We start from the raw sequence: 25,901 nt of genomic DNA on the forward strand, positions 1-25,901 counted from the left end.
ATGCTCGCTTACCTGCCCCTGTGCATTATTGAGGGGTTGTCCCAGGGTCTCCACGTCGCTGACAGAGGCCCCGACCTTGATGAAGCAGTATGAGCCTCGTGTGTTCTTACTGTTTCCCCATCGTGTCCTGAAATGTGGAAACGAGAACATTAATGACAACATGGTTCCATTAAACTATTTTTTTTTCATTTAATTTCTTTGGAAAAGTTAGTATGGGCCTCACATTATTAATGTTTCCTCATCCAATTCTGAAATAGTGTAGATCATGTATGTGAATTCATAAATTCGTTTTTTCTTTCATCATGTCCTAAATAGTTAATATATTGTGGCATACAATATTTATTAGAGTTTTTGTATTCTCAACTCCATCTCGCAAAAACAGCTCCTAAACAAAAAGTAAGCGGGATGCCTAGTCTATCAAAGATCATAACTTATTAAAGCCAGAGTTAAGTTACCAGCCTATAAGGATAATGCAGTGGTCGCAATTAGCACAAGCCTGCAATCCCTGCACTGTTAAAATGCTTTCCGGGCTTGCTCAAATTCTGGGTTTTATATAGTGTGCATGCAGGGCTTATTAAAAAATGTAACTGGCAGTAGTATATGAATTCGGCTTTGTTCATCCAAAAGTCTAATTTCGATGACTGGTATTGTTTAATAAGTTCCAGGTCTTCTAGAAGTTTTGAGATAACATCCCTGACAATGGTGACAATACATGATAGCTATGACTAAAACTCCATTTTCTCTTCAAAGAACTGACAAGCAAAAAAATTATATCCACTGGAAATGAATTCTCGAAATGTTCAGACATTACGCTTGGTTCTGGGAAATGATATCTCATGAGAAATGTTGACATTTCTTCCAGAATAGAGTCCCATGGAATTAGAGAAACTTGATGATACAGTTTACTGCTACAGAAGGGTGAGCTCATAGAAAATACAGCATCAGCAAGGTAAAGGCTATATCCTTGATAATGTCAATGGCAAATGCGATATTATTTCATAAGACATTATTGTGCACCCTTATTTCAACATCGTTACGTTCTTGGCTATTACATAAAGTTCATTCACGCAAATATGCAACAAAATAATGAACCAATAACACGAAGGCAATTTCAATTTACCACTCAAATCAACAATGATCTTCAATTAAACAGCCTCGTGAAGCTTGTCTTTGAAGATTGAACTCTAATGTAATATCCTCCATATTCATATTGTCTTTCAGTAAGAAAGAATGTATGAAGGAATTTGTCACAAATCTAACAAAACAATCTGTCAAGTGTATTGAAATAATTGGAACAAGTAGTGCTCCTGTGACAAGTGAACGTCTTAATAAGAAATTATGAAATGAAGAGTGGGCATCCGCGTCTTAATAAGTAATTATGAAACGACGAGTGAGCATCCGCGTCTTAATAAGTAATTATGAAAAGACGAGTGAGCATCCGCGTCTTAATAAGAAATAATGAAATGACGAGTGAGCATCCGCGTCTTAATAAGTAATTATGAAATGACGAGTGGGCATCCGCGTCTTAATAAGTAATTATGAAATGACGAGTGGGCATCCGCGTCTTAATAAGAAATAATGAAATGACGAGTGAGCATCCGCGTCTTAATAAGAAATAATGAAATGACGAGTGAGCATCCGCATCTTAATAAGAAATAATGAAATGACGTGTGAGCATCCGCGTCTTAATAAGTAATTATGAAATGACGAGTGAGCATCCGCGTCTTAATAAGTAATTATGAAATGACGAGTGAGCATCCGCGTCTTAATAAGTAATTATGAAATGACAAGTGAGCATCCAAGTCTTAATAAGTAATTATGAATGACGAGTGAGCATCCGCGTCTTAATAAGTAATTATAAAACGACGATTGAGCATCCACGTCTTAATAAGTAATTATGAAATGATGAGTGGAAATTCTGTATTCAAACATGATACTGTGGAGTGGCATCATTGTGCGCTGTCATTGTCTGAAGGAAAACCACCTTTGCCTTACTGTAGTACAAACTGTTGTGATAGCAGTGTTGTTCATCACAATAAACTTCATGTTTGTAATACTAAGCAGGTGGTGACATGTTCAGAAATTTTTATGTACAATAAACAGCTTTTGCTTTTATACTTAGTGACAACAACTAATAATTTGGAAGACAGAATGAAACTGTTGTCTATTATTTAGGTAATTGTGTTATGAACTATAAATTTGCTATCTACCACTTGTGTTAGTTGTTACTTTTCGTGATAATGTTATGTTTAACACATGTCATCACTGATGTACATGTGTATAAAAAACAAATAAAGATTTTTCCATGTTTAATATTGCATGGATTTCAATTACTATTGCCATTATCACGATCCAAAACAAACATGATGGCTGCTAATTTATATTTTTTTTATTTTCACATTTTTTTACCTATCTATGGTATTAACGGTTTTTATCAATTTTTTCTTGTGAATTTTGCCTGCTAGCATCCTAAAAACAGTTAAATACAGTAATAAGAAATTGTGATATTAACGAGTGAACATCCACATTTTAATAAGAAATCTTGAATGATATGACATGTAAGCGTCAGCATCTAATAAGAAATTATGATGTGACGTATGTGCAGCCGCATCTTAATAAAAAATCATGAATGATATGACAAGTGGGCTTCCAAATCTTAATCAGAAATCATGATTTGACGAGAGAGCATCTGAATCTGTATATAATGATATAACTAGAGATTGCTTTTATGAACAAACCCTTGTCTCCCCCATTGTTGTAGCTGAGAAATAAATAAAGATGGACATGAAATTTGTACTTTTGGACTGGAGACGAACAAACATAGGGGTTTTATACTGGTCATGATCAACATGCATACCAAGTATGAAGTTCCTGGATCCAAGTATGAAGTTCCTGGGTCCAAGTATGAAGTTCCTGGGTCCAAGCGTTCATTAGTTATTGAACAGAAAGAAGTGTGGAGTACAGACTGGCGACCAACAAATCAACCTTCTGACCTCAAGATCAATACTAAGCTACTAATCAAGACCAACTACCTCAAGGTCAATGTGACCTTTGACCTACTGGCCTGAAAATCAATAGGGGTCATCTACTAATCATGACCAACTGCCAAGCATTTTTAAATTATTTGGAAGAAACCTCAATGTCACCTTGATCTTTGACCTACTGATCCCCAAAAAATCAACAGAGCTCATCTACTAGGCAGTACCAACTGGCATATGAAGTATAAAATTCCTTGGTGCAAGACGTTCTATTATTGGAAACTGTTTTTTTATCTAAAGGTCAACTTGACCATGACCTTTGACAGACTGATCCCAAAATCATTAGGGTCATCTACTAGTCCTGACCAATTGGCATATAAAGTATGAATATCTTGGTGCATATGTTCTAAAGTGATTTAGCAAAAAATGTATATTTTCACCTCAAGGTCACAGCGAACTTGACTGACTCATCTCAAAATCAATAGGGGTCTTCTACTGGCCATGACCAACCTGTATACCAAGTATGAAGTTCCTGGGTCTTGGCCTTTTAAAGTTATTTAGCAAATAAAGTATGTCATACAGACTGACTTGACTGACTTGCTGACTTCCAATCAATGGGGGAGACATAATAATTGGGTAAATTGAATGGGGGAGACAAAATAATTGGGTAAATTACAAATATACAAATTGCTGGGTCCCAAGTACTTTAATTGGAAAAGACACTGCCAACCACACCACTGTTGAAAAACGAGTGCTAAAGTAAGACAGCGGGCTGGACTATACGCTGCTTTTTAACTCCATTTTAACCTAAATGCAAATTATTGCCCTTGATTGACTTTTTTTACTGTTTTTTATGATTATATAGGCATATAACATCATTAACGTAACCGAATTGTGTCAAGTACTTTAAATGAGAAAAAGTTGATCAAGGGCCATCACTTTTATTTAGGATAACATGTAGTTATTTAACCAAACTGTATCATGGCTGTCAACTCTTGTGTTAAGTTTGAAGTTACAGTAAAACTGCGATCGCTCGAGGTCGCCAGGGACCAAGCCAAAACCTAGAGGGAACCGATGTTTCGAACGACCCGATTTTCAATTTTCTAGTTTGATATGAAATATCTTTCAGTGTATTTTAGGTTTGAAGTTGTCAAACAGACTGTTTACGAAGACACGGATTATGTGTTGCGTTGTGGAAATCGCGAATATGTTCAAAGGTTGACGTAAACTAAGTATGTAAAACACAAAAGAAACAAGAGGCCCAAAAGGGCCTATGCTCTACTGGCATGGCTTTTGTGGTCATCTCTAAGGCAACAGACATATAGTTTATGTTTTGTGTTTGGGTTACCTGAAAACGTAGCACGTTCAACATCTGAGCCCAGAAAGTATTGTAAGCAGATTAGTCGCATGAACTATTTTAATATGTGCCAAGTAAAAGTCATCTGACAAAAAAAATGCTTTCAAAACTGTACTCATAGTAAAATTTTCTGTAGTTTTAAAAGTTAAAAAAAGTTGGTCAAAAGGTCAAAGTCAAGGGCATCCTAGGACAACATTGATCAATTTGAACAAACATTCACAATCAATTGTGCTGAAATGGATGCACGAACACACAAAAAGATTTTCAAACCTTTCCAGATTTATGTTTACCAAACCTGTGAACCCTGGGTGTGGCCAGTAATGACACCAGGTGCATAACTTAAACATTCACTATCAATTTTGTTAAGATGAATGCGCAAACTACAGAACTTAAAGCTAAAAAATGGCCTTTGGGCTTTCAACAAGAACAAGGCAGAGTAATTCACAAAATCAACTGCAGAAGCAAAAAGCAAATTGTCTCTCAAAATCCTAGACTTGCAAATTGTCTCCCTTAACTCTAGACTTGAATTAACATATACATGTAAACTTGGCTAAAAATAGAATTCGCTCATGCAGACCTGGCTAAAAATAGAAAGCATTTCTTTAAAGCTTTCATGGCCCATAATCTAGGCATTCATGGGCGGATCTTGCTGGTTTTCGAAAGGAACCAAGCTCTAATGGATATCTAGATACTGTACAAGTTTCATCGAGATATAATCAAAACTGAAGACTGTATCGTGTTCACAACCAATTGTTTACACAATAGCATTTTTTTATACTATCAAGGGCCATAATCTAGGCATGCATGGGCGGATCTGGCTGGTTTTCGAAAGGAACCGAGCTCTAATGGATATCTAGATACTGTACAAGTTTCATCGAGATACACTCAAAACTGAAGACTGTATCGTGTTCACAAGCAATTGTTTACAGACGCACGACCGCACGGACGCACGGATGCACATACTACGTACACATTACCATCGCATAAGCTCTTCTGGCCAAAAACAATAAATGAATAATTAAAAATGTTTATTTTAACAAAAAGCACATTTTCGTAACTAGCAACATTTGAATGATAGTACATATTGTGGCATTAGTCAGATTTAAGTTTGCGCAAAATCAAGGATTGTTGATTGGCGCATCTTGTCGGTTTCGCGAAACTGTTCAATCGTAATGTGACGTGACAGCATACAGAAGATGAAGTCTGAAGATCACGGTCAGCATCGGCAGTGAATTCAAAGAACTTTCTGACCACATCTAAAGTGTTATCTTCTCGTCATTAACTTCTCATAATTATCATCTCAAATGCCCATATCAACTAATATCGGTCATGCATTAACAGTGAAAAATGGTTTTTCACACCTTATCAAATTGCCTTTCAACTGTCATTGCAATTTTTACAACTTGAAAAAATTTTAACACCTAGCAATTGTTTGTTTATTTTGGAACACGCATTCGGGAAAAAGTGTGAACTTATGTCCTCGAGGGAGCCATAAGGTTTTGTGCACAATTTGTGTACTTGGGACCGAGGATATTGCTCACTGCTCAACATAATTAGGTTTCGATGCAGCGTGGGTATATTTTATATGAAAATAGAAGGAAAAAAGTTTGGGACCAAGCTCCGACCTCGAGGGAACGCTGGTTCTCGAACGACCGCTTGTTTGAGGGAACGCAGTTTCACTGTAATTGAATTAAGGGTGTATGAGTTAAAAGTGAAAATTCCAATGTGCCCTAAAACTTTAAACAAACTTTTTAAGTCAATCAAGGGACAAAATATGTATTTACGAAACGTGGAGTTATGTAGCCTTATTGTGTGATGGCCTTGAACAACTGTGTGAAGTAAGAAGGGGCGAATAGTAAGCCCTCCTTATTCTTGGAATAGTTGAGCTAAAATCATGAAACAGTTCTCAAAAGGTTGTTGAAATGAAAGATAAGCCTGTTGAACAGATTTGTTGAACAATTTACTTGAGTTGGAGGTATGGTTGTATGCCAAAACTCAGAGACAAAAATCCTCTAATCTTCCACATGCATATCCCAGTGGGTATTCTCACCTTGCTAGAGGTATGCCTTTAATTAAACCCACAGGGGAGGTAATGCCAGTACACCGTTCTCTATTTTGGTTTCCAAAAAAAGACACCTGCTTAATTCACAAAGGCAGGATTAACAATCAAAGGATAAGGCAGATTACAGTATATTCATGCACTTTTTCACAGGTTAAAGTTCATTATAATTGTTGAATGAATGAACTGACTGTTAATAGCATTCAAAATGCTTGAAAATGGTTCATTCATTTCTGTATTCTTCAAAGTCTTCCTACGAAAAGGGACGCCTCTTCAGCTCCCAACCATATAATATTTTCAGACCACACCAATGAATGACCTTCACATTTTCATGGCTTAATAGTCTATATAGGCATATGAGTAAAAAGGCTTCAGGTATGCCCCAGACTTACTAAGGTCACTTTATGGTCATCTTGTCATGTAAAAATCAAAGTACTCTTTGTTGTCTTAAAGGCCTAGTTTAAGCCTTCTATAAGTGACCCGCCACCCCCCAAACTGTGTATAGTATACAACCTCTGTTAATTGATCTTAATCTACTTGCCTTGATCCCTCTTATCAAATCTCCGATCTAAATATCCTGCTGTGCAGTTTTAGAAGTTTTATTATAGAAATGGACCCTAAATGGCCCTGATCCAATAAACGAATACACAGGAAATTGGCCCCTACTGTGACACCAGTGCAATTAGCAGGAGATGCACAGCAGGGGATTATCATGCCAAACATTCCTTAAACTAGGCCTTTAAATACATTTAAAATACTTTCCGGCCAATAATTATTATTTGTTTATAATCAAAATGATGTGTATGGTATCCAGGCCTAAAGTTGGGTGCAATAATTTTGAAATCTTCATTGAATTAGTTATTCTTTCTTTAGTCAAAAATCTAGAATATATATATACAGTATACCATAACAGTACTTATTCTCTTATCCAGTTAACAGTTTGCCCATCTTTGTGCGCCAACAAAATCGCTAAATTGTGTTTGAAATTTAAAGATCATTTCATAAAAAATGCCCAGAAACCTTGAGATGGAAAAAATCAGTCTGTTATTTGTCCTTTTCGTGGTCTACATGATCAAACTCAATTGCAGACGTGACAAAATAGGTGTAACTGTAAATTTGCTATTGTTTATATTTTGAATTTATTGAACAAATCACGAGGCTAACTTCTTTCGCATGCAATGTATTACATAAAATTCAAAGTATGAATGATCACTGATGTATAAAGAACTTGCGTTTGCGAGATGAAATCAGTTTTATTTTTGCACTCATTTCCACGAAAAAACCCATACCATCGCTCAAAATATTGTTCATATCAAGCCTGAGTGTAACATCAGTGAATGAGAATAGTATTAATTTTTAGTGGGAATGTGTACGATATCTAGGACTGCCATGTATGTTCTTGCTTTACATTACCCATCATTCAAACAGTGTTTGAAATGCATGAGGAAATTTTCCACCTGCCGAAAGTTCAAGTTATCAGTTTTCATATCAAAACAAATAATATCCTAATATAGAATGCTCATTTGTACTGATTCAAAAAATATCCTGAAGGTTTTATTTCTGTTCTATTGTGTTTCTCTTCCAGAAAAGGCGACATAAAAGGTATTACTTTTAGCATCCGCTGTGGCGGTTTGGCAGTATTGGCAGCATCAGCCAAACTTTGTGCAGACAATAATTTCAGTATGTTTTATCGTATCATGATGCAACTTGATGACAGTGATAGAGGGCATAATGTCAAGGTCAAGTCTTTAAAATTTAAGCCCGCACTTGGTACCAGATCAAACGCATTTTTCTAAAAAAGTGTAATAAAGGGCATTTTTAATTCCAATTTGAGGCATATAAATAAAAGAATAATTGTTTGTCTCAGTGTAAGATAGCAATATATATCACCTCAGTAACACCTAAAATGAATATTTCACTCGTGGCATAGCCACTCGTGAAATATAAATTTTGGTGCTCACTCTGTGAAATATATATTATCTTACACTGAAACAAATAATTGTCCGCTATCTAACTCATTAAACCTTCATGAAATGATCAATAGTTTTACCCTACATTTCTCAGTACTAAGCTTTCATTCCTGGAAGTGGGACTAAGTATAAGGTCTGGTTTAATTAATTGCCTTATTTACAATGTACAGGCACTGTGAGGTATTTTTGTTAGTGAAAACACACCTTCCTTTGCATCAGTCTAGAATGATGTATTTTTAATGAGAAACTACTGAAGATGTGATTAAAAGTGGTGATCAACAAGGATAATAAACATTGATCTGATACATTTTTCATGACAAATCAGAGGTCACCCTTATCACGGGAGGTTGTTGAGTTGGTGCACTAAACTCAGCATATTTATCCAATGAAAGAACACCAGCCCTGAGTAGATTTTCATCTCCCTGAAAACCAGCATTTATGATCAAGCCTATCATGTGCCCTGGTATAGTGACATTACGAAGTGAGAAATGGTTTGAACCAGATAAAATACTTCTTTGTATAAATTAGTGTTTGTTGATATACATTTATAAAATCAAGCATGCTCAGGCTTGGCACATGTTTGCGACCACATTAATTTGATAACTGCTTGTTATCAAACATCAACCTGCTTAGGCCCCCCCCCAAAAAAAACCTTTGTTTCCGGTAACCCAACCGACCCTATTTTTTCCTCGCCGACCCTAATCTTTTTCATAGGCATAAAAGTAAAAAATCAAAAATTAAACATCATTGTTATTTTCGTTGTTTGTCTGTCTCTGTTCCCGGAGAATAAACTTTCATTCCTGATAATGTATTACTGAGATGCTTTGTCAACAGGGTGTTTAAATAAAATGGCAGGGTACGGAATGAACCCCGTCCGATATCATCAAATTGACAAACAGTGTGTGTATACCACGTGATAAATGAGTCATAAATGCTACATCGGAAGGCAATTTTGATTTGAACAAGAGCTGTCCCGAGACAGCGCGTTCGACTATTCCGCCGCTTTTCAATGTAAGGATTGAAAAGTTTTGGCGAAACATGCATGGATCACTGTTAGATTAGATTTCAATGCAATACATGGTGTGCTGAGATATAAACATAAATGTGGTTCCATGCAAAATATTAACGAGAATTTCTAAGTCTAATAATAAAGGGCCATTATTTGCAAAATACAGTTATCTAACTTGGTTATTCAATTAAGTTGGGTGGTTGAATACCATTGTATAAGGTCTCAATGCAATACATCAAATAGTTGCTGAGATATTATCCTATGTGTGCTAACATGCAAGACCTTAACCAGAATTTCTAAGTCGCATAATAAAGGGGCAAAAATTATATATTATAAAATATAGAGTTATCTTACTTGATTAAATAAGAAGGTTAAATAGATGGGAGCCTGTGTGTAAATTTTCAATGCAATACATGAAGTATTCGCTGAGGTATTGACTTAAAAGTGGTTACATGCAAAACCTTAACCAGAATTTCTATGTCGAATAAAAAAGGGGCCATTATTTTAATTTAATGCAAACTGGAGTTATCTTACTTGGTTATTTAAGTAGATGGTTGAGTACCATTGTATAAAGTATCAATGCAATCCATCAAGTAATTGCTGAGATATTACCGTATTATATCATGTATAGGACGCTAGCATAGATAGGACGCAGGCAAAATAATAGTTGAAAAAACGGGTAAAAACCCTTAATATATAAGATAGGACGCAGTGGAAAAATGTCAAAATTGGAGCCGAAAAATTGAGGTTGCTCAAGTATTTATAACATATATTGAAGTAAAAAACAAACAAAAAATTGTATATAAGGCATAATTCTATAACTGTATTGTGTATTTCGATAATTATCGTCGTATTTCGGTAATTTAGCGTACACGACAATGATATGTCTTGACATTTTGAGAACATTCATGCATATTACAAATGCCGTAATATTCCCGACACGCCTTCTGACTGACAGTCAACCGTTGCAATAGTCCCCACATGCCTTCTGAATAACAGTCAACCGTTGCATCCGTTGCAATAGTCCCCACATGCCTTCTGAATAACAGTCAACCGTTGCAACCGTTGCAATCGCAACTGTGTATTGTCAAAACGGATGATTGTTTTGTTAAGGCGTGTCGCTACGCGGATTAAAGCATGTCGGCATAATTAATGCGTGTCAGTAATTAGCCTTGCCAGCGGAAGGCACGTCGGGTAAAGTGCGAACAAACAACCATACGGTATTACCATCGCAATAGTTTGTTCTATTGATGTATTTCTAATGACAGACAGCGGGTGTTTTTCACACCTTCGCACATTTGAAAAGATTTGATATTTTTGACCTGAAAAGGACTTGGAAAAAAATGGGAAAAACAGATGAAATTCTAATAGCATAGAAAGGACGCAGGCAATTTTTAAGACGAGAATTGGGGGTAAAAAAGTGCGTCCTATGCATGATATAATACGGTAACCTATGTGTGTTTACATGCAAAACCTTAACCAGAATTTCTTAGTCAAATAATAAAGGCCCATAATTTGCATTATATTCAAAAAAGTGTTATCTTGGAATACATATCTAATTTTTCAATGCAATACATGATATATTTGCTGAGTTATTGACTTAAATGTGGTGACATGCAAAACCTTAACCAGAATTTCTAAGTCAAATAATAAAGGGCAATTATTTTGCATTAAATGCAAACTAGAGTTATCTAACTTGGTTAATTATGTAGGTTGGATGGTTGACTACCATTGTATAAAGTCTCAATGCAATACCTCAAGTAGTTGCTGAGATATTAACCTATGTGTGCTTACACCCAAACCTTAACCAGAATGTCTAAGTCGAATAATAAAGGGCAATTATTTGCATTAAATGCAAACTAGTGTTATCTAACTTGGTTAATTTAGTAGGTTGGATGGTTGAGTACCATTGTATCAAGTATCAATGCAATACCTCAAGTAGTTGCTGAGATATTAACCTATGTGTGCTTACACGCAAAACCTTAACCAGAATTTTTAAGTCGAATAATAAAGGCCTATTATTTGCATTATATTCAAATAATTGTTATCTAACTTCATTAATTTAGTATGTAAGATAGTTGGGAATACATATCCAAAGTTTCAATGCAATAACTGATGTATTTACTGAGATAATGACTTAAAGGTGCTTACATGCAAAACCTTAACCAAGGTGTAACGCCAACGCCGACGCCACCGCCGACGCGAGGGTGAGTAGTATAGCTCTCCTTATTCTTCGAATATTCGAGCTAAAAATGATTTTAAACAAAGATAACTTCACCATTTTAAATGAAACATAGCGCAGTCTACGCTGCTTACGGAGAATTTGATCGAGAGTTTAGTTTCTTAAGACACTTCGACAAACCTTTTCACAATACGGCCGTCTGACGGAGCACTGTCAAAACATTATTTTGGAAACAGGTTTGTCGAAGTGTTTGATGAAACTAATGACCTCATCAAATTTTTGTAATAAAACAAATGCGGGGCTCTTTAAGCGGCATAGACTGCCCTTTGTTTCATTTAAAATGGTGTTGTAAATGAAAAGTTATCTTTGATTTTAGTCTTCATTTCAAGCAAATTTTTGCCTTCTGACGTAGCATGTATGACGTTATTTATCACATGGTATACACACACTGGCAAACGCATGTTTATGATCCAAACATGTGGTTGATCACAGGACACACATTCTGCTGTCTTTATAATGAAAATTTGTAGGATATAGTTCGCGGTGTTATTTATCCATGTCCAAAATAGAACTTACTTTTTTACATTATAGGCTTTGCGTATTTATGCAGGCTTCTTACGATTAGGCTTTGCGAATTTATGCAGGCTTAACTGCGAGGTTCACATTTCATTAATCGTTTCATTAATTTATCCGCAGTTATCAATGGTTATTTATTTCGCCTAATTTAAGTCCCATCAACTGAAATCCAAACAAAAACATTCGAAAGTTACAAAGAACAACACATAAGTTTGAAGGAATGTGTCGGCTGCAGATCAAACGGTACAATTTGTGACGTCAGAGCACCAGCGGTAATAAGATCAAAGACGCATGGCTATGGTTTGTATTTAAATCAGTCAGTCGGATACCGTATGATACCATTTGATTGCCAGGATTTCGTCTAGTTTGGAAAGAAAATACCATACGATCGAAAAAATATAATAATCAATAATCGTCGTCTTGGAATCTTAAAACAATGACCGAAATGTTTGAATTCACTACAAATATGAATGAAACTTTGATTGTTACCAGAATTATGATTAATTATTAATAATAAAATAAGAAACGTAAAACAAATCCATATTCGCTTTTACTTGTTCTATTATTAACCTAACTCCACATAAGGAGCTCACAGTTGACAAGAAAATCGGCGATTTTCTTCAATCAAATCAACAAATTTAGTTGATAAATGACTGTTTCGCTAGAACATCATCATAGATTTGTAGAAATTGAAGTGCTGGATTTGTTCTAAAAAACGATCGCGTCTTATAAAGCAGTATTGTATAAAAAAAAACCACCAAAGTTCATGGGCAAAATTGGTGGGAAAATACGGTAGTAAAAGGTAAGGAAATGATTTCAGACATTAAACAATGCTGTTCTTTTCTGACTTTTTGTTAATTATGGAAAGCTTAGATATAATATAATTGATTTGATGCAACAGAATTTCGCATGAAATCGAAACTGGAAAAAAAAAAAAAAAAAATCCCGACTGACCGACCCTAATTTTTTTCGCTATTGTTACCGGAAACACAGGTATTTTTTTATTTGGCCTTAGTGTTCAAAATAATGGTTTATTTACTGACCCAAACTCTGTTAAAATCATCTGTTTTACCAGATTAAAATAATATTGTCTGACTAAATTTAAAAATGCTACTATACCCCACTGGACAAAATAAAATTTAAAACACTAATTAAACTCAATGTAGAGTTTAACTAAACAATTTGCATTAGGGGTTCCTAGAATCTGTGAACATGATCAAGAAAATAATCCCTCCGCATCTATAGGTAAATAAAATGGTTTAATATGATGATTTCCATTTTGTGAAAAGCATGAGGAAATCGATGTTCATAAAAAATCTTCATGTCAAGGTCCAAATACTCTAGTCGAGTTGACACAAACATGAGTGTTGATCATAGCTTCACCTTTTACGTATCTTTAACAATAATGTTTATTTACATACATGTATAAAGAGATCTTATATGTTATGGGTCAAATTAGTAAATCTGCCATCCAACTGTCAGCAATAAAAGTTTATATAACTATAAAACTGCCAACATGTAGAATTTATAAAATATTACTTATACACTTATTTGAACAAAACTGGAAAAACAGAACGGAAACCATCCAAGCTATGAAAAGCTTTTACTAAAAGCATTTATTTTTATCACACACAAATATTACAAGATACTAATATAACCCATTGCTCATGATAGGGTTTCTAATTTAAATTCAACCGGAAATTATCATCATCATCAAAAGATGACACAAATGTCAGTGTCCTCAAAGAGTACATTAAAAAGCCATTACATGCAATAGTTATATGCGATGTTTCATTTATATAATCTGCTGTTTGTCACCAAAAAAGTTCCTGTTTCAAGATAAAGTTTCAGGAAATTATACTAAAATGGTCAATTATGACACTATCAAAAATAGATCTTGTTCATGGAAAAACCAAACTTTATGTGCAAATCATTGTGTGCAAATCATTGAATGGACCTTTTCAAACTGTGAGCTACGACATTGTTTTGAAGGGCGTATCTTTACATCTAAAACTGCACAAACTTCAAATATGTTTTCAAATATGTTTGTTTTGTATGCATGTGTAAAATGAGCAGGCAAAACACCTTCATGGCACACAAAATTCCTCTTACTTTCAAAACTGCTTTGTAATGCATTGCACCAGTGAACCGATAAATATCGATTACACTTCATTATCTTTTTGTTGAACAATCGTTTCAAAAGACAGGTCCCCTTGCTTTTGTTGTAAAAATATTTTTGAAGATAATTGTATTCTGCACGCTTTGTGAATAATGAAATCATCAAAAGTGGTAGAATAATACAAAATGTGTACCACTTTATGTAATAAAGCTATAATACTTTAAGTAAACATGGCCTCCATATGCTCATCGTGCTTAAATCTAAATGTCATATATCATTTTGAAACTTGGCAGATTTAGCATAGAATAATACAATGAAATTGTCAGAAGACAAATTGAACATATTGCACCATGATTTAATTGTCATTTTGGTCATAACCGATTATTTCTGTTCGACAATTATGAAATAACATTTAAACAAATCGACATAGATTCATCCTTAAGCTCAGTGGTACATACGATAGGTAAATTTGACAAGAGATGTTTGTAAGCCACGTATAACACCCTCAATATGGCAGCCAATTAGTCATTTTGCATTAACGGTCTGTGGGGTTATATAAGGTTATGACCAACATCCCTTCCAAGTTTGAGGTCAGAAGGTATAGTCATTCACCAGTTCTAAATGTTGGTATAGGAGTTGATGAGTAATAGTTCCCAATAAAACATGTATGGGTCATCTGTTGGGCATGACCAACCTCTCACCATGTTTGAGGACAGTAGGCTCAAGCATACCCTAGATAGCAATTGACAAGCTTTTTGTGCAACGACGACAAAATCAATAGCGGTCATCTGCTGGGCATAACCAATCTTTCTTTTAAGTTTGAAGCATACCCTAGATAGCAATTGACAAGCTTTTTGTGCAACGACGACAAAATCACAGCGGTCATCTGCTGGGCATAACCAATCTTTCTCCCAAGTTTGAAGCCGTAAGGCCCAAGCATGCGCCAGTAACCAATCAGACTAGGAGAGTGTAAGAATCTTGAACTCCTTACCGTATGACCCTTGAGGGTGCCGGAATGTCTTTCTTCAGGAACTTCTGCAGCACATCCCGTATGTCAGACGCAATCTGGTCCTCAGAGAGGGACTCCATGTATAGGGCCTCCTTTCCACACACCCAGGCTGCAACAGAACACAGACTGCATGGTAAGTACAGAGTAGGCTGTCAGACATAATGTGAGAGTTACATTGAACTGTAGAGATACACCTCATGCAGACATGTTAACTGTGGACACAGTTAAACACACACACACACACACACATGCAAGCAAGCACGCACACCTGAAGGGTGTTTGTATTTTAGCTGAACCTGAATCAGACTGGGAAAATGATGGAATTGGTCTTCTAAACAAAGAAATGCAAATTATACTTTCTCAAAAAACAGCTTTTTCTCAAAGTGATGTTAGAAACAAGAAAGAAAAAGTCTTCGAAGAATGTAATAATGAAATGAGAAACAGTATTGCTAATGTGCATTGGTATTGAATAATCTCGTTGGTATAAAATAACCTCAAGGAGGCCCTGGCATTAAGTATAGATTATCGCTTATATGAAGGTCTTAATGGAGATAAAACAAGCAAGCCTTAGCTTTATAATATTTGATTAATTTAAAAAATACTGCCATCCCTTTATGGTTCTAAAATATTAATTGCTTTTAATATCAACCACCGTTAAGTATTATAAATGTTCAAAATACACAGTGGCAATGGCCTAATGAATGAACGGCGCAATCCAGTTCAGGTTGGAAAAACTGTAAAAGTACATTACTTCAATTAATTCAGACAGAAGGGCTTATTGCTGCGCACTCAGCATTACTTGTATCCACTTTGATAACATTAATTATAAAAAAACAACAGGCTGTAACTGTTATATATAGCATTGACTGATTAATTGCCAGTCATGCCATCATAAACATTTTCGGGACCCAACCAATGCAATATTTCATCACTGCTTCTACCATCATAGTTTAAAATGATCGGATCATCTTGATTCTTAATGACAAGACTAAGTGTTTATACTCACGTCTCGACCAATAGGATCGCTGGACAGATTTACATGTCATCATTCAAAAGAGCTCTTACAATGCAGATGACAATGCTGAATTTACATTCGGTAACGAAAACAACCACAAAATTCCCATTTAGTCATTAATAGTGGTTTTATTAGGTGAGTTATTAAGAAACTGGCACATGTACACAGGCACTCACACTATAGCCATTGTGAACACTAAAAAAGCATTTATTTTGGATCATACTTAATTGCTTACAAGACCGAAAATATAAGTCAGTGTCTGGCTTTTAACAATTATTTAATATAATATTCCTTGGGAAATTACTTTGTATGGACTAACATTAAAAACCAAAACATCTAATTTAACAACAAAACAATATACAGTATCATTCATAAAAATTGGGTACAACCATAATTGGTTTATAAATTATATCAAATTTACAATTCTAACGAGTTTGTATGACTCTTTTCCCCTTCAACTTTGTATGCATCGTTTGACATAAACTTTTCACAAAGGGTCACCGCTAGATTTTCATATTATTAAATGGTATTTTTGACAAAAATATTAGCATATAAATGTATACTTATATAAATTATGCTCTGTGGGGATTTATAGAAATTATCAGTGAAAAATGTATATTTCTCTGTTTCAAAAACTCAAATATTATTTTAATAATTTCTGGGCCCTGTTACATATATTTATGGTCATCATTAGGACACTAGTAACAGAACAAGAGCCGTCGTAAGACAGCGCGCTCGACTACGCCGCTTTGACTTAGAATACAATAAAGATGTAATAATACCAAGTTTGGTCTCTTTATGTCAAACCTAACTAAAATTATTTGATACATAAGGTGACTTTGATGCTGCCCTCACACAAGCCCGCTCAAACAATGACGCAAGTCATTCAAATAACTTGATTTCCCATTATGAAAATGTGGTTAAGAATATACAAATATGCCTTTCAAAGGAAATTTAAAAAAAATCAAAAAAAATCAAGGGCCATAATTTGTATTTAGGCTTAAAACGGAGTTCTTGTTGTAAGATGGTCGTAAATAATTTTGAATTTTATTAAGTGCATTTAATGAAAGGTATAGAAGTTTTTTTCATTAAAATCCCAACTTACCCTTAACTTTTACTTGCCTAAAACTTTAACCTAAGTCAATCAGGGGCCATAACTTGTATTAAGGATATGGAGTTATGTAACCTCATTGGGTGATGGTCGTGAACAATTGGTGAAGTATTAAGTCAAATGAATGAAGGGTATAGAAGTTATTTATAAATATCACAACCTGCCCTAAAACTTTAACCTATTAGTTCCATAGTCAATCAGGGGCCATAATTTGTATAAAAGATAATATGGAGTTATCTAACCTCATTATGTGATGGCTCTGAACATCTGTGTGAAGTATTAAGTCAATTGAATGAATGGTATTGGAGTTTTAAGTGAAAATCCCAACTTGCCCTAAAACTTTAACCTGCCCTAAAACTTTAACCTAAGTCAATCAGGGGCCATAACTTGTATTTAGGATAATATGGAGTTATGTAACCTCATTGTGTGATGGTCCTGAACAACTGTGTGAAGTATTAAGTCAATTGAACAAAGGATATAGAAGTTATTAATAAATATTCCAACTTGCCCTAAAACTTTAACCCAAGTTCCATAGTCAATCAGGGCCCATAATATGTGTAAAGAATAATATGGAGTTATCTAACCTAATCATGTGATGGCCCTGAACAACTGCGTGAAGTATTAAGTCAATTGAATGTGGGGTATTGGACTTATAAGTGAAAATCCCAATTTGCCCTAAAACTTTAACCGGATGCCGACGCTGGGGCGAGTAGTATAGCCCACCTATTCTTCGAATAGTCGAGCTAAAATTTGGCCTTGATAAACATTTATATGTGTGCATGGACATTGGTTACATAATTACAGGCCTTTTGATACATACATATGTGGATGGACCCTGGTAACAGATTTATGGGCCTTGTTATACATACATATGTGGATGGACCCTGGTAACAGATTTATGGACCTTGTTATACATACATATGTGGATGGACCCTGGTAACAGATTTATGGGCCTTGTAATACATATATACGTGGATGGACCCTGGTAACAGATTTATGGGCCTTGTTATACATACATATGTGGATGGACCCTGGTGACAGATTTATGGGCCTATGTGGATGGACCCTGGTAACAGATTTATGGGCCTTGTTATACATATATATGTGGATGGACACTGGTGACAGATTTATGGGCCTTGTTATACATACATATGTGGATGGACACTGGTGACAGATTTATGGGCCTTGTTATACATACATATGTGGATGGACCCTGGTGACAGATTTATGGGCCTATGTGGATGGACCCTGGTAACAGATTTATGGGCCTTGTTACACATACATATGTGGATGGACACTGGTGACAGATTTATGGGCCTTGTTATACATACATATGTGGATGGACCCTGGTAACAGATTTATGGGCCTTGTTATACATATAAATGTGGATTATTCAAAGCATCTACATCAACATCTTTATTGTTTGTTTATATATGCTTATGATACACCGAACCATGCCATTTGTAAAAACAGAACTTTTGTTAGATAAAGTACATGTGTACTTAGTGACAGTCATTAACTTGGTCATCTTTTTATGAAAAATATGACTTGATGTGACATCAAAATGCCCGAAATATATCATAAAGGACAAATAATACATAAATCAAACACATGAAATTTATAGGACTTGCCCAGAGGTCACCATCAGATTAATGTGACAATTAACATCAGGGCCATTTGCATTTATTACAGCTTACCAAATATTTCTGGACAAATTGAGCTATATTATTTAGTAACTTAAGTTTTATAAGGCACTAAAATAAACATCTTTACAAGTTTATATGATGAAATAATTGAAATTAATGTTGAGACTTTTTGTTTATGCAAAACAATATTGGATGTGTTCATCGATACCATTATTTCCATTTATAGCAGTAAAGGACACATGCCTTTTATAATATTTTATGATTTTACAAATTTCAATGATTTGAATCTTGCATATTTCAGGCTCACAAAAACTTGTATAGGTTTTTGTAGTTCTGCATTTCTGATAATAGGCTTGGCGTGGGGCTTTTGTGGCCGTGTGAACAAATTTTATAATTCCAGGCATAGAACTTGTGGAGGTTTTGGGTGATATTTTACTAGCTAATGGATTTAACTATGAAACCATGTGCTATTAAGTTTACTCATACCAAACATAATTTACTCATACCAAACATAATTTTAAGTATATATTCAAACAGGCCAATCAAAGTCAAGCATTTTCTTAACAACAGATTCCGCTTATAAGTGTACTCGTCTTGACTTACAGAGGTGATCATGACTTCAAACTAATTGATCTTAACTAACCTCCGTTTTAACGATACATTTAGCTGGCTCATACTCCCTTGGAATAAATGAGTTTTATTTGTAATACATTAACAATTTTACTATACTTTACACACATTATTCAACTGATTTTTTGATAGATGGACAACTGCCACATGGTCAATTCTAAGTTTGAGAAAAGCATCGATACTTACAAATATTAATTATCCTAATGTTTGAAATTATATTTCTGTCTACTGATGATGAGCCTGTCTGTTTAGATCAGCAGATTTAAATGGCAAATAAGTAATATAACAGGCGAATACTTCAAAACTGACTAAAATAATTAAATATGGGGTATTTGCAAAATACTGTGATTTCATAGGACAAAATTTAATTTCAAAATATAGGTGTTCAGATTTCACAAGGTCAAGCAACTATATATATAAGTTTAATATAGTCATTTATATGGGCTTCATGCCAATGATGCATGTTCAGATTTATAATTATATAATGGAGGTCATGTTATAAGGACAATTTACCACAATGAATGTTCTCTTTATGATAAAAACCCTACACACCACTTTTAGTGAGTGATTGGGACACTTTATCAAAATGTTTGGTTTCAGTATAATAAATTATAAATCTCATACGCCACTTAGGTAAACTCTAAGTCATATAAACAGACAATTAACTAATTTGGTTGGACAAATGAACAGAAAAATAATGGCAAAGCTCAGACAATCCATAAAAAAGTGATATTACAACAATGAAATAACTTATACCAACACAACAGATGGTTTTCACATATGCAAACCATTCACGTCAATGAAAGATAGTTACACGTCAATGAAAGACATACGCTATATATAGAACTTGATCACCTTGTCAAATGCCCATTGATAAATAGTATTTTTGCCTAAGATAACATCTGTTATGGATGCAGATGTTGCCAATTGTTGCTGAAACTGCGTATCTCATTGTACGGAGGTGGGGGAACATGGCATAAACAAAAGTACAGTCAATTGTCATGTCAACATCATACGTCCTCATGTGAAACTGAAGCCAAAACAATGCAGTCATAATAATAGTACTTTGCCAAGATTTTATTATTAAAGTCATTTTATTTAAACTGAGGCTTTTTTATGAAAGACTCAAGCATTAAAGGAGTACATTAAAATTTCCTACGTTTTAAAGTGTTCCACGAATGACTTCAGTCTAAATTAACAAAATTAATACCAGTAAGCCCCACTTGGCTATCGGGCTTAGAATGTTCCAAATATACTACAGATGTCTACTTTTTTATATAAACACAAAGTCATCTGCAATGCAGGAAAAAATAGCAAAAAAAAAACAAAGCCAATATAAATCCCATGAAAGAGGAAAGCAGCTCACATCAGTTTTATAAAAGCATTAAATTACTTGTTCTTAAAAAAGTATTAAAGTTGAACCACGTTGGCTCGAAATCCAAGGGACCGGCAAAAATACCAGGAGCCTCTGAAAATTCGAGCGAGTTCGAGTCAACAGGGTTTGACAGTAGACCAAACAACAATCTACTTAAAATATTGAACACTCAATTAATGTGGCATACAGGCCGGTTGATGTAAACACTTATTATGAGGACAGATGACTGTATTTGTTTGCACTAGAAAACTAGAAACATGGGTCAGAAACAAAACTGACAGCTGTAATAAGAACCCAATATCACCAAAATTTCAATATCAGTCTCAAGTGGAGTTTTTCTCATAGAATGTGCTGGATGAAACTTTTGTCAATATTTCAAAGAAAAGTACGAGTTTTAGAGCAAAAAGGTAGATGAATAATTGCTTAGTTTGATGTTGAGATCTAACTTAAGTATTTTTGTGATGTTGAGAGGCCTGTTCTAATAGGAGTACATTACATTTCAGAAAGAAGAGCTCCCCTTCAGCCATGTCTTGAACAGCTGAACTGTTGATAAACATGACCCAGTTAGATTTCAAAACTAGCACAATCTATATTTAGCTAAATGACATCATTGATGCTGAACAGTCAATCCCCAATGTTGTTGATATTGGTGTCAGTCTGTTTCTAGAACAAACTTATTTCGGTTATGGCAATAGCCTGTTTACCAACAGTTATGTTGACATTTTGATAGACCAATAGAAATCAGTCAATATATCATGCAGTTTTAACATGACATACTTCAAAGCCATTAACCTTAATACAGGAAATACAAAATAACACTGACAAGCTTTCACACTTTATTTAAAAACATTCTTTAGTAGATCTGTATTGAACTGGTTTAGTTATAATATATTTATATATTATTATTAGTTATAAAACAATTAAATAATAGCTGAAATTGCAAAAAAAATGTATTTAAACATATACTTATCTTTCAAATGCAACGGGCGGATGGGAAAAACCCAACCTAAGTGCACATGTAGAAGTCTTGCTATTCTTTATAATACAACCTACATTTTCAGCCAATGAAATTGCAGATTCAATACAATGTGTCAGACAATGAGGTTGTATTCTAAGTCAGATAAATGATCTAAGTAATATCATAATTATTAAAAAGAGCTTGTTGGTTACATTCTTAATCATTAAGACCTTACTTCATGTCATCTAACTACTACGTAAAAAAAATAATATCAATGCTCCCTATGAATTGGACTTGTTTTCTCCAGTTCAGTCATTTACTACTTGGAATTAACAATTCTGTGAACAACAAACACAAATAGCATAAGGTTTCTATAGTGTTTTTCTTCTTTTCCAAGAAAACTCAGTGTTGACCCACAAAATAAACTATTCCCAGAAAATGTCAATAGAATCAAAACAATGCCCCTAATATAACAGTTTAACAACAATAAATCTTTTTTTTATTATCAACCCTGCCTTTACAAACTACATATTTTTTCTGAGAATGCTTTTAATTCATGTTAACAAGGCAACATATTCAGTTTGAGTCTTGAATTAAATCCAAGTTGTTTTAATGGACTTTTATGTACATGTTAAATTGCAAACTATGATACATTTTATTATTTTATTATTGATATGTTCTTAATGTTCGAGATACTGTGACAAGGTTTTGTCACATAATATTTGTTTTATATATGTGTGTGTTTACTATATTTTAGAGTTAGTTTTGTTTCAGTTTTTATGTCTCTATGTTTTAGTATATCTGATATGTTCTTTGATTATCAATAATATCTGTATATATTACTTTTAATGCACATTTCATTTTAACCAAATTTGCACATTTTATGTTTACCATATTTGACAATGTAATTGATTTTCATTGTTGTATATCTTCTTTAGCTATTTGTATACAAGGTAAACAATTATAAAACAGTTGACAATAAGCAACATTAGACCACCTTTGTCACTGTAAAGTAATAAACCAATATCAAAGTTTTTACAATAAAACCTAATAAGAAAATCATGGCTAGCAACCTTTGACATACAATTTAAAAGAGATTTTTATGACATTTTCGTTTTATTACTTGCTATGTTAACTACATAAGCAACAGAACATGAACCATTAAGATAAAGATCGCTGACTTATTTTCTATGTAATATTTTATTCAATGCTTTTTAGTAATTATTTGATTTGTAAATAACTTGAATATATAATTATATCAAATATACCTTTTTCATTTAATTCAAGTATATTGTAATTACTTAGCATGTTTTCCTCATTTGGTACTCTCATATATCAAGTGAATTTTCCCCATGAAGTTATCACTTTATATTAATGATGTTAGGTTTCATGTTTTAGATATTGAAACATTTATATTGTATTGTATATAGATCATACTGCTACTTTTACTTCTTCAAATAAACTTCAACAACTGGACATCTTGTACTTTTTACAGCTATCCCTTAAACAACCGAATCAACACAAACTTTGGCAAAACAGAATTAACAAAGAAAAACCTTGGTAAAATACTTATACTTCCACATAATATTGTAAGAGCAAAACTGGAAAAGCTGCAGAGCAAGTAAAAAATGTCAGTTTCAAATTCTTTCTGGAAGTACTGCACTTTGTATCCCATACATTATTTAACACCCAAACATTGGAGATAGACTTAATTTCCTGGATTGATTTTGCCACGATGATGGTGCGAAGCCTGGAGTCTAGTGCCTGGGTAAATGGTCATGATAGCTGTGCAAAGCATGGGAGTCTGGTACCCAGGTGACTGGTCATGATGGTGCTGGCGCAAAGCCTGGAGTCTGGTACCCAGCTAGGTGACTGGTCATGATGGTGCTGGCGCAAAGCCTGGAGTCTGTTACCCAGGTGACTGGTCATGATGTTGCTGGCGCAAAGCCTGCAGTCTGGTGCCCGGGTGACTGGCCATGATGGTGCTGGCACAAAGCCTGGAGTCTGGTACCCAGGTGACTGATCATGATGGTGCTGGCGCAAAGCCTGGAGTCTGGTACCCAGGTGACTGGTCATGATGGTGCTGGCGCAAAGCCTGGATTCTGGTACCCAAGTGACTGGTCATGATGGTGCTGGCACAAAGCCTGGAGTCTGGCACCCAGGTGACTGGTCATGATGGTGCTAGCGCAATGCCTGGAGTCTGGTACATGGGTGGCTGGTCATGATGGTGCTGGCGCAAAGCCTGGAGTGGTTCCCGGGTGGCTGGCCATGATGGTGCTGGCGCAATGCCTGGAGTCTGGTGCCCAGTACTGGCCATGATGGTGCTGGCGCAAAGCCTGGAGTCTGGTACCCTGGTGACTGGTAATGATGGTGCTGGCGCAAAGCCTGGAGTCTGGTTCCTGGGTGACTGGCCATGATGGTGCTGGCGCAAAGCCTGGAGTCTGGTTCCCGGGTGGCTGGCCATGATGGTGCTGGCGCAAAGCCTGGAGTCTGGTTCCCGGGTGACTGGCCATGATGGTGCTGGCGCAATGCCTGGAGTCTGGTGCCCGGGTGACTGGCCATGATGGTGCTGGCACAAAGCCTGGACCCTGGTGCCTGGTTGACTGGCCATGATGGTGCTGGCGCAAAGCCTGGAGTCTGGTTCCCATGTGACTGGCCATGATGGTGCTGGCGCAAGGCCTGGAGTCTGGTGCCCGGGTGACTGGCCATGATGGTGCTGGCGCAAAGCCTGGAGTCTGGTTCCCAGGAGACTGGCCATGATGATGTTGCGATACATGGAGTCTGGTGTCTAGGTGACTGGTCGTGTTTGCTACGAAGTACTGGACACATACTAATGCAAATCTTTATACAAACCCCTTACATAAGGACAATGCATTCATGACAAACAATTTGAAAACAAAAGCAACAAACGACAGTATTTAAGGTACAGTATTACCTGTAAGAAATAAAGGTACTTTTATAATAACCACTGAAGGTTTTTTGTAAATTTCATATGAGAAGCACATGACCTTAAAGACGTGCAAGTTTTTTTCCGAGGTATATATATACAGCAATGCTGTAGCCTATACCAATCATGGATGGGTCAGTGAACAAGAGCCGTTGTAAGACAGCGCGCTCGACTTTGCCGCTTTGACTTAGAAGTGAATACAATAACAATGTAATATTACCAAGTTTGGTCTATTTATGTCAAACCTAACTAAAATTATTCAATACATAAGGTGACTTTGATGCTGCCCTCCCACCACCCAAAACATGATGCAAGTCATTCAAATAAATTGATTTCCCATTATGAAAATGTGGTAAAGAATATACAAATATGCCTTTCAAAAGAAATTAAAATAAAAAAAATAATAATAATAATAAAAAAAAAATCAATGACCATATAGTATAGCCCTCCTTGTTTTCCCTTAGTAAAAAACTGGTTAAGAATGTAAAAATGTGCCTGTCAAAAGAAATAAAAAAATAAAAAAAAACATTCGAGGGATATCATTTGTATTTAGGGTTAAAATGGAGTTATGTTTCTTGTTGTAAGATGGTCGTAAATAATTTTGAATTTTATTAAGTGCATTGAATGAAAGGTATAGAAGTTTTTTTTATTAAAATCCCAACTTGCCCTTAACTTTTACTTGCCTAAAACTTTAACCGAAGTCAATCAGGGGCCATAACTTGTATTAAGGATATGGAGTTATGTAACCTCATTGGGTGATGGTCCTGAACAATTGTGTGAAGTATTAAGTCAATTGAATGAAGGGTATAGAAGTTATTAATAAATATCCCAACCTGCCCCAAAACTTTAACCTGAGTTTCATAGTCAATCAGGGGCCATAATCTGTGTAAAGAATAATATGGAGTTATCTAACCTCATCATGTGATGGCCCTGAACAACTGTGTGAAGTATTAACTCAAT

At 35.2% G+C, this 25,901-nt stretch overlaps 1 protein-coding gene across 1 annotated transcript in view; it reads right to left on the bottom strand.

Annotated features, from left to right (window-relative positions):
- LOC128211304 (spermine oxidase-like) overlaps positions 1 to 25,901 on the bottom strand; it is a 56,276-nt gene that overhangs the window by 11,744 nt on the left and 18,631 nt on the right. Inside the window, exons 3-4 of the mRNA XM_052915960.1 lie at positions 15,242 to 15,368; positions 13 to 127 (exon numbers count right to left, since the gene is read on the bottom strand). Of these exons, the coding sequence (XP_052771920.1) occupies positions 13 to 127; positions 15,242 to 15,368 (242 nt within the window). The remainder of the gene's footprint in view (positions 1 to 12; positions 128 to 15,241; positions 15,369 to 25,901) is intronic.

This window comes from Mya arenaria, chromosome 12 (genome assembly GCF_026914265.1).
Source record: "Mya arenaria isolate MELC-2E11 chromosome 12, ASM2691426v1".
Classification (NCBI taxonomy): Eukaryota; Metazoa; Mollusca; class Bivalvia; order Myida; family Myidae; genus Mya; species Mya arenaria.